The sequence below is a fragment of the Phaenicophaeus curvirostris genome, unplaced genomic scaffold (assembly GCF_032191515.1).
Source record: "Phaenicophaeus curvirostris isolate KB17595 unplaced genomic scaffold, BPBGC_Pcur_1.0 scaffold_115, whole genome shotgun sequence".
NCBI lineage: Eukaryota > Metazoa > Chordata > Aves > Cuculiformes > Cuculidae > Phaenicophaeus > Phaenicophaeus curvirostris.
The window spans coordinates 385181-400352 of record NW_027206736.1 but is presented as its reverse complement, the minus strand read 5'-3'; the positions used below and the strand labels follow the sequence as shown (position 1 = coordinate 400352).

General features: G+C 56.9%; 1 protein-coding gene across 1 annotated transcript; it reads right to left on the bottom strand.

Moving 5' to 3' along the window:
* Positions 1-995: 995 nt before the first annotated feature.
* On the bottom strand, positions 996-14257 carry KLHDC10 (kelch domain containing 10). The gene is made up of 9 exons (XM_069882314.1): positions 14118-14257; positions 10958-11179; positions 9481-9635; positions 9199-9347; positions 8190-8274; positions 6253-6319; positions 5622-5669; positions 3959-4098; positions 996-2473 (listed from the first exon to the last, which is right to left on the bottom strand). Exons 1-9 carry the CDS (start codon positions 14224-14226, stop codon positions 2264-2266), a joined length of 1185 nt encoding a protein of 394 aa, XP_069738415.1. The 5' UTR covers positions 14227-14257; the 3' UTR covers positions 996-2263.
* Positions 14258-15172: the final 915 nt, after the last annotated feature.

The window sequence follows — 15172 nt, the reverse complement described above, 5'->3', positions numbered from 1 at the left end:
GAGTGCAGAGAAGAGCAACGGAGCTGGGGAAGGGGCTGGAGAAGAAGCCTGAGGGCCCTGGGGGTGTTTAGGCTGGAGAAGAGGAGGCTGAGGGGAGACCTCATTGCTCTCTGCAACTCCCTGAGAGGAGGTTGTGGAGAGGAGGGAGCTGGGCTCTTCTCCCAAGGGCCAGGGGACAGGACGAGAGGGAATGGCCTCAAGCTCCACCAGGGGAGGCTCAGGATGGACACGAGGAGGAAATATTTCCCAGAAAGGGTGATTGGTCCCTGTCCGAGGCTGCCCAGGGAGGGGGTTGAGTCCCCTTCCCTGGAGGGGTTTAAGGGCCGGGTGGACGAGGTGCTGAGGGACATGGGTTAGTGATTGATGGGGATGGTTGGACTTCAGGATCCTGAGGGTCTTTTCCAAATTCGTGATTCTGTGATTCTCCAGCCCCTTCCCCAGCTCCGTTCCCTTCTCCAGACGTGCTCCAGCCCCTCAAGGTCCTTCTTGGAGCGAGGGGCCCAGAACTGAGCCCAGGAGTTGAGGTGCGGCCTCCCCAGCACCGAGTCCAGGGGCACAATCCCTGCCCTGCTCCTGCTGGCCACACTGTTTCTGGAACAGGCCAGGATGCCACTGGCCTTCTTGGCCACCTGGGACACTGCTGGATCATGTTCCGCTGCTGTCAACAACACCCTCAGGTTCTTCTCCTCCAGGCAGCTTCCCAGCTGCTCTTCCCCATGCCTGGAGCTGCTCGGGGTTGTTGTGTCCCCAGTGCAGGATCTGGACCTTGGCCTTGTTGAACCTCTTCCCGTTGGTCTCAGCCCATGGATCCAGCCTGGCCAGGTCCCTCTGCAGAGCCTCCTGCCCTCCAGCAGATCAACCCTTCCGCCCAGTTCAGTGTTGTTCTCAAACCAGCCCCCACCACCTCCTTCCCTGTGATCACATCACGGGGGGGAAGCTCCTGGCTGCCCCCACAAGGCTACAGAGCAAGGAAAGACTTAAGAGCTTAAGGAATCTGCTGGACGGGAGCTCCAGGCTCGGATGGTTTAATATTTGCCTTGGTGATGACAGAAGAATGGGAAGAACCAGCTCGTGTACGTCCAGGCTGCTCCGGTCCAAAGGTCCCAGCAGAACTGGAGCCCAGAAGGCAAAGATTAAATGCGGACATTCAGGAAGAGCGAGAGCCACCCAGTTCAAGCCACAAGGAGCTGGAGAAAAAGCTCAGCGTGGTCCTACGGAGGAGGACACCGTGAGCCAGGGGCACAGAGCAGGGAGCCCTTCCCAAAGAGATGTTGCCAGCAGGCTTGGGGCTCACCCGGAGCCGGGAGAGGCTGCAGGGAGCTGCCACGGAGGCTTGGAAGGGCTGGAAACGGGATGCTAGCGCTCTCCAGGAGCAAAGGCTTCATGCCCTGCTGGCTCCGAGCTGGAAACCAGCCCAAACACAGAGAGCTGGGGGCTGCCAAGGCTTATGACGACCAGGACTGAGCTGGCACAGGTGGCTCACAGGACATGCCAGAAAATGCTGTGGATTTAAAGAGGACGGCTCTGAAATCTACAGGGCGACATGGTTTTTTTGCAGTTGACGTGAGCAGAAAGGGTTAAAAAGGCTCAGCAAAAGCTCTTTCCCTCCCCAGTCACCACCCGGAGCAAACTACACAGTAGTCCATTGAGTGGCAACTTGTCACCAGTATCTTCCAAGCGAACCTTTCAATATGAAAAGGTGAGGAACGCGGCCCCAGAGCAGCTGCTGAGGCGAAGCTTCGCTCACCGCCCCGCGCGACGTTCCAGCCGCCTTCGGAAGCTCAGCGAGAGGTGGGAACGTGCCCGGGAAACGCATGCGAAGCCTTCGAGCAGCAGGAGCTCTCGCTGTGACAGCGGGAGAGCTCGGCTGGGCGTTAGCGGGGAGCACCCCAAGCAGAACGGGTCTCGTGGGAGCCCCGAGCCCGATGCGCCGCGTGTAAACACGAGCTCGGGTGCTCACCAAGCTCCCGCTGCTCCTCCGTGAAGCTGCAAGCAAGCGCTGATGAGGATTTGCCGGCTCGGATGTTATGGATTCGTCCCAGAGAGCATTTCCGAGTAATAGTGTCATTCAGAGATAAATTAAAAGTTGATTTTTCAACAACTTAAAGTAAAAATTCCTAGAAAGGCATCGATGCATTTGCAGAGTAAGGCGTTGAGCGGGTTCCTCCATTGTTTTAATGAGACCATCCATGGAATCCATAAATAAGGGGTGGAAGAGGGCTCCTGCAATGTTCTGCGTCCCGGACGGAAGCACGCGGGCTCCTCACTTTAGTCGCTCGACGAGTCCCTGCGTCAGTCCGAGGTGCAAGAGCTGAGAGCGGGAGAGAGTCGCAAGGTGAGGGAAATACTCGAGGAGCTTCTCCCAGGACAGTTCCAGCAGGCTGGGCACCACCAGCCACATTTTAAAGAGCGAGCCAGTCCGTTTGTTCTCGTGGATGTCGACCACCCCTCCGTGAACGTACATGCAGCCGGCCTGGAGGGGAAAAGACAGAGGGCGGGGGTTACAGACTGAGCTGACACAGCATGAGGGGCTGAGCAGCGAGGAAAACCAAAGCTTTGGCTCTCCAGATTCCCAGCTGGACGATCACAGAGCGAGATTCATCTCGCACACCTTTACACGCTGGTGACAGCAGCGTCACCGCCTGAGCCCGTCACCCCAGGATCCTCTCACGGCCGCGGGGAGGAAACGGCACGGCTGAAGGATCCTCAAGCCCGGATCTGCCGCTTCAGAGTCCTCTGCTCTGGATTTTGGGTGAATTCTACCCCAAGAAATCAATACTGGGAGTGCGGCAAAGCATTAATAAATTAATTCAGAACCCAGGCTGAACGAGCCCAACCCTCCCAGCTCGGCCTCGCGCAGGGGTGCGCCAGGAATCACGGGAGCACAGAGAGGCAGGGAGAGCTCAGCTGCTGGTCCGTCTTGAGAAGGGCTTTGCTTTCTCTTCCTGCAGGCATCGAGGGAAACACCTTTGTCAGGCCTGCGGCTTCCCAGAAAACCTGTGCATTGAACCATCTCCAAACCCGGTGATGTTGGCTCTTACGACCAAACCAACCCCATCTCCCACCTGGAGACTAAATCCAGCTCTGGAATCCCCAGCAGAAGAAGGACCTGGAACTGCTGGAATGAGTCCAGAGGAGGCCATGGAGATGATTTGAGGGCTGGAGCACCTCTGCTCTGAGGACAGGCTGGGAGAGTTGGAGGTGTCCAGCCCGGAGAAGAGAAGGCCGGGGGGAGACCTTAGAGCAGCTTCCAGTGTGGAAAGGGGCTCCAGGAAAGCTGGGGAGGGGCTTTTGCCAAGGGCCTGGAGTGACAGGATGAGGGGGAATGGCTTTAAATTGGAAGGAGGAAGATTAAGACTGGACATTACAAGGAAATTCTTCAAGCTGAGGGTGGGGAGGCCCAGGTTGCCCAGAGAAGCCGTGGCTGCCCCATCCCTGGAGGGGTTCAAGGCCAGGCTGGATGGGGCTTGGAACCCCCGATCCCATGGGAGGTGTCCCTGCCCATGGCAGGGGGTGGGATGGATGGGCTTGGAGATCCCTTCCAACCCAGACCATTCCAGGATCCGGGGGCAGCACTTTCCAAAGCCGGCTGCTCCCTCCTGATCGTTCAACCCTGGCTGCTCTCAGTAGGCCAAATCCACTTTACTTGGGGGAGTACTTGTGGGTTTTTGCTGTCCGCGCACAGAATTACTCCCTGGATGCAGTTTAAAAGCTAAAATCCCCCATCGTTGCTTTTAAAAAGCAAAATATTCTGAGTGCCACCCGCTCTGACCTGCTGCAGGAGTGCAAGGTGTCGATGCTGTGACCTCCCATCAGCCCTCAGCCTCCCTAAAGACGTCGCAGCAGTGCTCACCTCCTCGGGAACGTTAGCTTAGCTCTACTGGCAACCCACCCAGGGCCAGAGCACTGGGATGGACACCTTGAAGTTCAGCTACGAAGGGAAGGATGAGTCACTCACCGGCGTGACAGCAGCACAGTGGAAGTACACGGGTTCCGGCATGGCCGCAGGGAGCTTGATCCACTGGAACGTCTGCAGGTTCAGCTTCCAAACGTCTCCCAGGATCACTTCTCCGTTGTAGCCACCACAAACGAATACGTCTGTAAGAGAGGAAACCCACGGGGCTTCCAGTCCAGGCCTGCCTTCATCCAGCAATCGCAGAACACACAGGGAACGGAGTAAAGGAAACCTCGGCAGAAGTTTTAGGACTCACGCTCACCTCACCACGAGCTCTCAGAACCTCCCAGATCAGTTCCAGCCCAGTGATCACCAGCACAGAGACAGCTCACTGGATCATGGGACAGTCTGGGCTGGAAGGGACCTTTTAAACACCACCAATTCCACCCCACGGGCAGGGAAACCTCCCACGGGATCAGGGGCTCCAAGCCCCATCCGACCTGGCCTTCAACACCTCCAAGGGAAGGGGGAAGAAACAGCTTCTCTGGACAAGCTGGGCCAGGGCCTCCCCACCCTCACAGAACGTTTCTCCTTAAGATCTCATCTCAAGCTCCCCTCTTGCAGCTCAAAACCGTTCCCCTCGTCCTCTCCCTGCACTCCCTGATCACGAGCCCCTCCCCAGCTTTCCTGGAGCCCCTTTCAGCACTGGAAGCTGCTCTAAGGTCTCCCCCCAGCCTTCTCTTCTCCAGGCTCAACAACCCCAACTCTCCCAGCCTGTCCTGAGAGCAGAGGGGCTCCAGCTCTCCAGAAAAGCCGGAGAGGGGCTTTCTCCAAAGGTCTGGGGTGACAGGATGAGGGGAATGGATTTAAATTGGAAGAGGGAAGACTTAGACTGGACATAAGTAAGAAATTCTTCACGCTGAGGGAGGGGAGGCCCTGGCCCAGGTTGCCCAGAGAAGTGGTGGCTGCCCCATCCCTGGAGGGGTTCAAGGCCAGGTTGGATGGAGCTTGGAGCCCCTGATCCCATGGGAGGGATCAGCACATGGCTTGGAATTGGGTGATCTTCAGGCCCCTTCCAACCCAAACTAATCTATGATTCTATGCCATGATTCTACTAAGCTCCATGGAGCTCCTGACCTACAAAACACCTTCATTTTAGTAGGGAATGCAAAGATTCGGGTGCTAGTTCTGCTACAGCCTCATAATCCACCTGATAAGAAAGATGAGGAAAAGGTTTTTAGCAGGGCCTGTAGCAATAGGACAAGGAGAGATGGTTTTAAGCTAGAAGAGGTGAGGTTAGGCTGGATACTAGAAGGAAATTTTTTACATTGAGGGAGGCCCAGGTTGCCCAGAGAAGCTGCAGATGCCTCATCCTTGGAAACATTCAAGGCCAGGTTGGATGGGGCTTGGAGCAAACTGATGGAGTTGGAGGTGTCCCTGCTCACTGCTGGAGGGTTGTATGGGATGAATTTTAAGGTCTCTCCCAACCCAAACCATCCTATGATTCTATGAAGAGTGGGGCCAGCTGGGCAGCTTAAGGCCTTTTAACAAGAGAAAAATCCTCTTCCACAATCACAGAATCACTCGGTTGGGAAAGACCTGTGAGATCATGGAGTCCAACCGTCGCTGTCCACTACTGAACCAGACCACCCCTAATCAACCCATCTTTTAAAGAACCCCAGTATCTCAATCTGAGAAACACCAAGTTTCAAGAGGCAGATCTTACCATTTTTGATCTGAACGCAGCTGTGGCACCTTCTGGCTGCCGGGAAGCCTGAGGAGAATAAGAAAAAGAATCAATTATGGTTGCTTTAAAGCGCCTTGGCAAGCAGTGATTGTATCTGAAGACAGCGCCCCGGAGAGGAGGCACGTGGCTGGCTTGTAAGGGGGTTCTGCTTTCCTACACTCACAGGGATGACATCTCCAATCCAGCACGTGGCTCTTCCAGAGGGCCCGACTCCTGTTTGCCCTCCAGAGAAGGAAGAAACGTGCTGGGATCTCATCCCCACCCCACTCCGGCTCTTTCCTCTGCTCTGGGTTTCAGGGAAACGCTTGCTGCTACCCAGCTTGGCACGTGGTTGCTCAGAGGGGAAGAGATGATGTGTGTCTTCTTCTGGGAGGAGAAACAGCCCCTACCACCTCTCCCATCAGGGAGGGAGAGAAGCCAGACTGCTAGAAAGGTCTCAGGTGGGTTCGTCCTCCCTGCTGCAGCTCTACAAGCAGAACCTCAAAGCCAGCGTTAAGTCACGTCCTGTACAACAAGGAGGTGATGAAAAAACCTTCCAGGAAACCGAACCTGCAAGACCACTGGTCGCTCGCTGGTTTACAGGGGACGGTAGATGAAATTCCAGACTCACCAACTTTTTCATGAGGCTTCGTGGCGATTTCCTCCCAGGTGTTGGTTTCAAGGTTGTAGGCGTGGATCTGAAGGGACAAAGAGGAGCCGTGAGTCCCTCCCAGCTCTCGCAGCGCCGTGGGGACACGGGGACAGGCTCTGACCCAGGGAGAGGCTTGAAACAACGCCGCTTTTTAATGAAGTACAAAAACCACCCCAAGCTAATGGGAGGCAGCGTGAAAGCACAGAATCATGGAATGGGACCTCAAAGCCCAGCCAGTCCCACTCCGTCTATGGGCAGCGACACCTCCCACCGGATCAGGGGCTCCAAGCCCCATCCAACCCTTGAAGAGAACCAGCTCACCAGACTCTCCCCACAGGCTCTGCTGTTTGAGCCCCACAGCTGAAGAAAAGGGAAATTGCTTTTGAGAAACCAAACCAATTGAAACCCAAACCCTCCAGCTCTCCTAAGTACTCAGAAATATCCCTTCCACCGAACGAGAAAAGAAGTACAAGGAACGGAGAGAGAAAAAAATCACATTAACTGCAGGATCTCAACATGTTTTGGAAGCAGAGCGCTGTTTGAAGTCTCCTCGTTTATCAGAGCAGCCTGCGAGAGGAACACACTCTTCCCTCCCCAGATTACACGGGATAAGGGATCACCACGAGAGGGAACGAAAGCTGATGTGAAGGGAGAGGACACGGTCTCACCCCCAGCGTTCTCCTGGAGGAGCTGGCGGCTCACGGCGTGGAGGGGCTTCACTGGATAAAACACGGGTGGAATGGGATATGGTGAACAGAGCTCAACCCAGCCGGTGGCCGGTCACAACCAGGGTCCCCAGGGCTCCGCACCGGGGCCAGTTCTGCTTGACGGCTTTATCAGTGACAGGGGATCGAGTGCTCCCACAGTCAGTTTGCAGATGACACTAAGATGGGTGGGAGTGTTGATCTACCTGAGCATAGAGAGGACCTGCAGAGGGACCTGGCCAGGCTGGATCCATGGGCTGAGACCAACGGGATGAGGTTCAGCCAGGCCAAGTGGCAGGTCCTGCACTTGGACACAACAACCCCGAGCAGCTCCAGATGTGGGGAAGAGCAGCTGGAAAGCTGCCTGGAGGAGAAGAACCTGAGGGTGTTGTTGACAGCAGCTCAACACGATCCAGCAGTGGCCCAGGTGGCCAAGAAGGCCAGTGGCATCCTGGCCTGTTCCAGAAACAGCGTGGCCAGCAGGAGCAGGGCAGGGATTGTGCCCCTGGACTCGGTGCTGGGGAGGCCGCCCCTCGACTCCTGGGCTCAGTTCTGGGCCCCTCGCTCCAAGAAGGACCTTCAGGGGCTGGAGCGCGTCTGGAGAAGGGACCGGAGCTGGGGAAGGGGCTGGAGAAGAAGCCTGAGGGCCCTGGGGGTGTTTAGCCTGGAGAAGAGGAGGCTGAGGGGAGACCTCATCGCTATCTGCAACTGCTGACAGGAGGTTGGAGCAAGGTGGGTGCTGGGCTCTTCTCCCAAGTGACGGGGGATGGGATGAGAGAAAATAGCCTCAAGTTGTGCCAGGGGAGGTTCAGATTGGACATCAGGAAGAGTCTCTCCACAAAAAGGGTTCTCAGGCCCTGGCAGAGGCTGCCCTGGGCAGTGGTGGAGTCCCCATCCCTGGAGGGCTTTAAAAGCCAAGCAGACCAGGTGCTCAGGGATGATCCAGCAGTGGACTGGGACGGTTGGACTCAATGATCTCAAAGGTCTTTTCCAACCAAGCAATTCCATGATTCCACTGGATTCACCATTTATAAGCCAGCAGGACACGTTTGTGACAACACTGCTGCTTACAGAAAGAGGAGAACCTGCTCCTGGTCATGCTGCTTTCACCAAGCTCTCCAGAGAAGGGCAGATGAAACGACTGCGCTGGTTATGCTTCCCTGAGGAAAAGCTCCTATCCACGGAAGCCCCCTGGGTTTCCGATCGCCTCACCTTATCTAAGGAATATGCTGTCCAGGAAGTTCCACCTCCCAGGATATAAATCCGTTGACCGTCGTGTGCAATCTCATGCCTGTACCTGAAGGTGCAAAGAAGGACATTTAAGCAGCACAAGGAGTTGGCGTGAGTGAGCAACAACAAAGCCTTCTGGAAAACGATATCAAATTGGAGGGGTTCAAGCAGGGATCCCAAGCCTGGCCGCGCTGCGTCAGCCTCTCAGGCTGGGAACTTTCAGAAGATGTGGAAGCCCTCACAAACAATGTAAGCAGCTTCCCAGAAGCTTGAAAGACATTTTCTGAGATTAGAGCATAACCAGCCTTAAGAACGATGGTTCACAGAGCACCATGATGGACATCCATACTCTGGCCCCTTCACTCAATAAGCTGGTCACAGACTGATGTCCCAGCCCTCCTTTCTCCGTGTCTCGCTACAGAACAGGACACAGGGACCCGCCAGGCTCTTCCTCTCTTCTGGACAGACCAACCTCGGTGGCCCCAGGTCCCCAGCGCTGCCCTGGCACCACACAGCCCAGAGCAGGGTCCTGGCAGAGGCTTCACAGAATCATGGAACAGTCTGGGTTGGAAAGAACCTCCGAGCTCATCCAGTCCCACCCCTGCCATGGGCAGGGACACCTCCCACTGGATCAGGGGCTCCAAGCCCCATCCAGCCTGGCCTTGAACCCCTCCAGGGATGGGGCAGCCACGGCTTCTCTGGGCAACCTGGGCCAGGGCCTCCCAGGAGAACATTTCTCCCTAAGATCTCATCTCAATCTCCCCTCTTTCAGCTCAAACCTGTTGCCCTCGTCCTATCCCCTCACTCCTTGATCCAACAGCCCGTTTCCATCCCCACATCCCCCTGCCCGCAGCCTCCCAGCGCTCCGGCTGTGCGAGGTCCATCACTACAAACCCTGCTCCGAGTGCCCCGTATCCCATCCGCGGCCTCTCAGCTCCTCAGGCCCAGTGAAGGTGGTGTGAACGCTCTCCAAGGCCACCCCGCTCCTCACCTCTCCTCGGGCATGTCACAGGACATGTTGTTTGGCTTCAGCTGGATCCACTCCCTGGTGTTGAGGTCCAGCTTATGGAGGTCGGTGCTGTAAACGTAGCCGGTTGTTCCTCCAAAGACATACAAGCAGCCATTGATGATGGCCATGGCCTGGAAGGTGACAGAGAAACCAGTTAGAAACACGCACACAGAAACCAAGCCCGGTCAGGGCAGAGATCTCTGTGCCCTGGGACCCCGCAGCGCCTGAGGGAACGCTCAGCGCCCCGAGGGCTGCCCATCGTACCTGGCCGTAGATCCGGTTGGGTTTCTTTCCTCGGCAGCTGAGCAGAGCCCATCTTTTGTACTTGACGTTGCAGACGTGGACGTCGTTGCCATTGCTCTCCCCAAAGGGGATCCCGGTGCCCCCGAAGACGAGCAGGTTGTTGCCGTGCAGCACCACTACGAGAGAGGGAGAGCAGAGAGATTTCATGGAATCACAGAATCATAGAATCACCAGGTTGGAAGAGACCCACCGGATCATCGAGTCCAACCATTCCCATCGATCACTAACCCATGTCCCTCAGTGCCTCGTCCACCCGTCCCTTAAACCCCTCCAGGGAAGGGGACTCAACCCCCTCCCTGGGCAGCCTCGGACAGGGACCAATCACCCTTTCCGGGAAAATTTTTTCCTAATATTCAGCCTAAGCCTCCCTTGGTGGAGCTTGAGGCCATTCCCTCTCGTCCTGTCCCCTGGCCCTTGGGAGAAGAGCCCAGCTCCCTCCTCTCCACAACCTCCTCTCAGGGAGTTGGAGAGAGCAATGAGGTCTCCCCTCAGCCTCCTCTTCTCCAGGCTAAACACCCCCAGCTCTCTCAGCCGCTCCTCGTAAGGCCTGTGCCGTGAGACGCAGTAAAACAGAACGACTCTGCACTCTGGAGACGGCAGGCAGCGCTTCGAACACCCTGCGATTCACACCACATATTTATGGCTTTGAAATGCTCTAAAAGGGAAAGAATGAAAACTAAAACCATGGCAACTGGATGGCTTTTAACGACGGCCAGTGAACAAAGAGATCTATTTTCGGCTGCTTCGCGATATCTGATTGTGCTGAGCTGGAGCTGCTCAAAGCTCAGCTGCCTCGCACATTCCTCGCACACCTCAAGACCAGCTCTCGCGCTTATTATAGAATCACCAGGTTGGAAAAGGCCTCCAGGATCATCGGGTCCAACCATTCCTATCTGCCCCTAAACCGTGTCCCTGAGCACCTCGTTTACCTGTCTTTTAAACTCCTCCAGGGATGGTGACTCAACCCCCTCCCTGGGCAGCCTGTTCCAGTGCCCAATGACCCTTTCCATGAGATATTTCCTCCTGCTGTCCATCCTGACCCTCCCCTGGTGGAGCTTGAGGCCATTCCCTCTCGTCCTGTCCCCTGCCCCTTGGGAGAAGAGCCCAGCTCCCTCCTCTCCACAACCTCCTTTCAGGTAGTTGTAGAGAGCAATGAGCTCTCCCCTCAGCCTCCTCTTATACAGACTAAACAATCCCAGCTCGCTCAGCTGCTCCTCGTAAGACTTGTTCTCCACTTGAAATTTTCTTTCCTTCTGCCTCAATCAGAGCAAAACAGGAAAGAAGAACCACCAAACCCATGAATTCAGGCCCTGCCTGTGTTCAGGGTTGGAAACATGATCCAGATTTCCCAGTCCTTGCCCAGTTTTGCATTCCACCAGGGGCACCGATTAACATCGCGTGACGAGCCGGCGCGCAGGAATTGAATTTCCATACGTACGTGACATGGAGGCCAGCTCCCTCGGCATGTAGCCTTCCGTGCCCATCTGATGCCAGGTGTCCGTGGCGAAGTTGTACCTCCAGAGCTCCCTGAAGAGCGGGTAGTCCTCATTCTCTGGCCCACCCGACTCGTCGTAGTCGGGATTGTAGCCCCCAAACACATACAGGTTGGCATTATCGGCCACACAGCGATGGCCGCTCCTTGCCGGGGGAGACCTATGGCCTGCAGCAAAAAGAGAAGGTGAAAAGAGCTTCAGGGAGATGTCAGCACAGCCAAGCTCAGGATTGCTGCGGCGCGGCTCCAACGAGAGCGGTGTTCATCTGCAGGGAAGCAAGCTGGAGAAGTGGGGCTGCGTGAGCTTCATGAGGTTCAACGGGGCCAAGGGGAAGGTCCTACACCTGGGTCAGGGCAATCCCCAAATTTAGTACACGAAGGGTGATGGTGTGATTGAGAGCAGCCCTGAGGAGGAGTTAGAGGTGCTGGTCGATGAGAAGCTCAACATGAGCTCCTGAAGCCACCCGTGTCCTGGCCTGTATCAAAAGCAGCGTGGCCAGCAGGGAGGGAGGGGATTGTCCCCTCTGCTCCTCTCGGGGAGACCTCAGCTGGAGGATTGTAGCCAGTTCTGGAATCCTCAGCAGGAGAAGGAGATGGAGCTGTTGGAACGGGGCCAGAGGAGGCTCCAAGGATGATCCAAGGGCTGGAGAACCTCCTGTGTGAAGACAGGCTGAGAGAGTTGGGGTTGTTCAGCCTGGAGAAGAGAAGGCTCCCAGGAGACCTTAGAGCAGCTTCCAGTACCTGAAGGGGCTCCAGGAAAGTTGGGGAGGGGCTGTTTACAAAGGCTTGTGGGGACAGGACGAGGGGCAATGGGGATAAACTGGAGAAGGATCAATTGAGACTGGATTTAAGGCAGAATTTCTTCATTTTAAGAGCGGGGAGGCCCTGGCCCAGGGTGCCCAGAGAAGCTGTGGCTGCCCCATCCCTGGAGGGGTGCGGGGCCAGGCTGGATGGGGCCTTGGGTAACCTGATCGAGTGGGACGAGTCCCTCCACATTGCAGGAGGGTTGGTACTTTAAGGTCCCTTCCAACTCAAACTATTCTGTCCGCAGCAAGGAGGAAACGGCTCCATATCAAGAGATCCACCTCTCCGAGAAGGAATGGGAAGAGCCTCTGTGGGCCTCCATCTCATTTGTGTCCCCCCCAGCCCGGGCAGACCTCCCTGCAGGTCACAACATGACAATCCTTCCACAGGGCAATCCTGAAAGCCAGAGGTCCTCTCCAACTCCACCTCTGATGTTCCTTGCAGCAGATTTCATAGAATCACAGAATGGTTTGGGTTGGAAGGGACCTCCAAACCCATCCAGTTCCACCCCTGCCATGTGCAGGGACACCTCCCACGGGATCAGGGGCTCCAAGCCCCAACACGGTCTAGTTGGCACGTGGGCTTGTGTTGGTGATTGGATTTGATGAGTTTAGAGGTCTTTTCCAACCTTAACGATTCTATGACTGGCATCTTCTGCTTGTTCCACCTCAAGCTCGCTTTGGTTCTGCAGACAATAACGAGCAAATCAAGAAAACCAATAAAACAAGATGCTAGAAGACCCCTCACGCCAACCAAGCAGCAAAATCCACCACCTGCCTGCTCCTACGGCTCGTGTACGCTCTTCACCGCACCCAGTGACCATCGCATCACGACACACAGAGTTTTCTTGCATCACGACACACAGAGTTTTCTTCTCAGAGCCTCCTACAACTGCCAGCAGTGAATCAGATGCTCAGCACAACAACACGGGGCACGGAGCCTCTTCCCAGCAGCAATGGAGAAATAAAGGCCTTGTCCAGGCCGAATAATGAAGTTTAACTGAGCACAAGCAGCTTTGCTTCACCCCTTCTGCTGATGCTTCAAGCTCCAATCCTTGTCCACAGTGAAGTGGGGTTCAGACCAACTCCTCGTGGGGGAGTTCGGACAGATTTGGGTTGTTTCCAGTAATAACTGCATCTCAAAGCCATCCCGGCTCAGCAAAATGATAAGCGCTGGCTCGAAAAGAGGGGAAGAAAGTGAAGGAATTAAGGTGCCACTGGGCGCCTGGCATAGTGTGGGAACCCACAGGAAGGGCGGATATTCCGTCTACAAATAGCAGCAGTCGGGAAGTTCCTGCCCTCAGCACTGGGCGAAAGGGTAAAACCAATATCACAACACGATCGGCCACTCTGGGTGAGGGGACTGAGGATCCTTATGGAGTTCACGGGTGACATGGAGCTGGGTAGAACTGTTGATCTGCTGGAGGGCAGGAGGATCTGCAGAGGGATGTGGATCCAGGGCTGGAGGGCAGGAGGATCTGCAGAGGGATCTGGATCCATGGCTGGAGGGCAGGAGGATCTGCAGAGGGATCTGGATCCATGGCTGGAGGGCAGGAGGATCTGCAGAGGGCTCTGGATCCATGGCTGGAGGGCAGGAGGATCTGCAGAGGGATGTGGATCCATGGCTGGAGGGCAGGAGGATCTGCGGAGGGACCTGGATCCATGGCTGGAGGGCAGGAGGATCTGCAGAGGGACCTGGATCCATGGATGGAGAGCCAAGAGGCCCCTCCTCATCCTGTCCCTTTACTCACTGACCACAAGCCCCTCCCCAGTTTTCCTGGAGCCCCTTTCCATACTGGAAGCTGCTCTAAGGTCTCCCCACAGCCTTGTCTTCTCCAGGCTGGACAACCCCAACTCTCCCAGCCTTTCCTCAGAGCAGAGGTTCTCCAGCCCTTGCATCATCTCCGTGGCCTCCTCTGGACTCATACCAGCAGTTCCACCTCCTTTCCGTGCTGAGGATTCCAGAACTGGACACGGGCTCCAGCTGAGGTCTCACAGAGCGGAGCAGAGGGGACAATCCCCCCCCGTCCCTGCTGGTCCCACGGCTCTGGATGCACCCCAGGGGGATTTCTGGGCTCGGGGCGCACGTTGCTGGTTCCTGACGAGCTTCTCCTCCTCCAGCCCCTTCGCGTGTCCACGGGGACCCCAGGCCCCAAATATCCTGGGGAGGGGGTGACCCCCATCCTGACTCCATGGGGCCCCCCGAGGCCCTGAGGACAGGGTGACCCCCACCCCGTGTCCATGGGACACCCCCCCCTCCCCCAAAATCTCCCGGGGGTCTCCGTCTCCGCCCCACCACTCACCCGCCGATCGCGGCCTCCCCGGCAGCTGCACGAAGCGGTTGAGGCCGAGGCCGCCGCCTCCCGGGCCCTCGCCGGCCCCTTCCCCGCCGCCCTCCCGGGCCGCCGCCATGGCCGCTTCCGCCCCGGCGCCGCCAGGCCCCGCCCCCCGGAAGCCGATCAGCGCCGGGCCCCGCACTATCGATCAATCAGCGCTTCCTTTTAACTGTCAATCATCCGGAACCCCGCCCTCCAGGCCAATCAGCGCCGTCTTTGAGCTGTCAGTCATTTATAGCCCCGCCCACAAGGCCAATCAGCGCCTGGGCTTCCCGTCAGCCAATCAGCGCCGAGCGCTCGCGGCCGCGGCCAATGGGGCGCGGGATTCTTGGCCGGCGGCAGGGAGGATGCGTCGAGAGCGGTGCGGGAGATAGCATCGAGCAGGAGGCAGGCGGGAGCAATCGAGCGCGGAAAGAGCGAACGGGCTTGTCCCGAGTCTCCTGCGGCTCTGTGTGGGGGGGAACTGGTGGCGCTGGGAAGCACTGGGACTGGCTGGGTGGGGACTGGGACGCACTGGGAGGGACTGGGAGTGGTTATGGAGGAACTGGTGGCACTGGTGGCACTGGGAAGCACTGGAAATTGTTGTGGGGGACACTGGGAAGCCCTGGGAGGGACTGGGAGCTGTTATGGAGGAACTGGGAAGCACTGGGAGGTGTTATGAGCGAACTGGGAAGCGCTAGGGACTGCTATGGGGGGACTGGGAAGCACTGCGAAGCACTGGGAACTGCTATGGGGGACTGGGAGCTGTTATGGAGGAACTGGTGGCACTGGGAAGCACTGGAAACTATTGTGAGGGACACTGGGAAGCACTGGGAGGGACTGGGAGCGCTTATGGAGGAACTGGGAAGCACTGGGAACTGTTATGGGGGAACTGGGAAGAACTGCAAAGCATTGGGAACTGTTGTGGGGGACACTGGTAAGAATTGGGAGGGACTATGAGCCGTTATGGGGGAACTGGGAAGCACTGGGGGGGACTGGGAGCTGTTATGGGGGAACTGGAAAGCACTGGAAGGGACTGGGAG

Coding starts and splice junctions, on each gene's coding strand:
- KLHDC10 (XM_069882314.1), bottom strand. CDS start 14,226: ATGGCGGCGGCCCGGGAGGGCGGCGGGGAAGGGGCCGGCGAGGGCCCG. Junction 5,670..6,252: donor GAAGCCTCATGAAAAAGTTG/GTGAGTCTGGAA, acceptor TATTCTCCTCAG/GCTTCCCGGCAGCCAGAAGG. Junction 4,099..5,621: donor CTGCGTTCAGATCAAAAATG/GTAAGATCTGCC, acceptor CCTCTCTTACAG/ACGTATTCGTTTGTGGTGGC.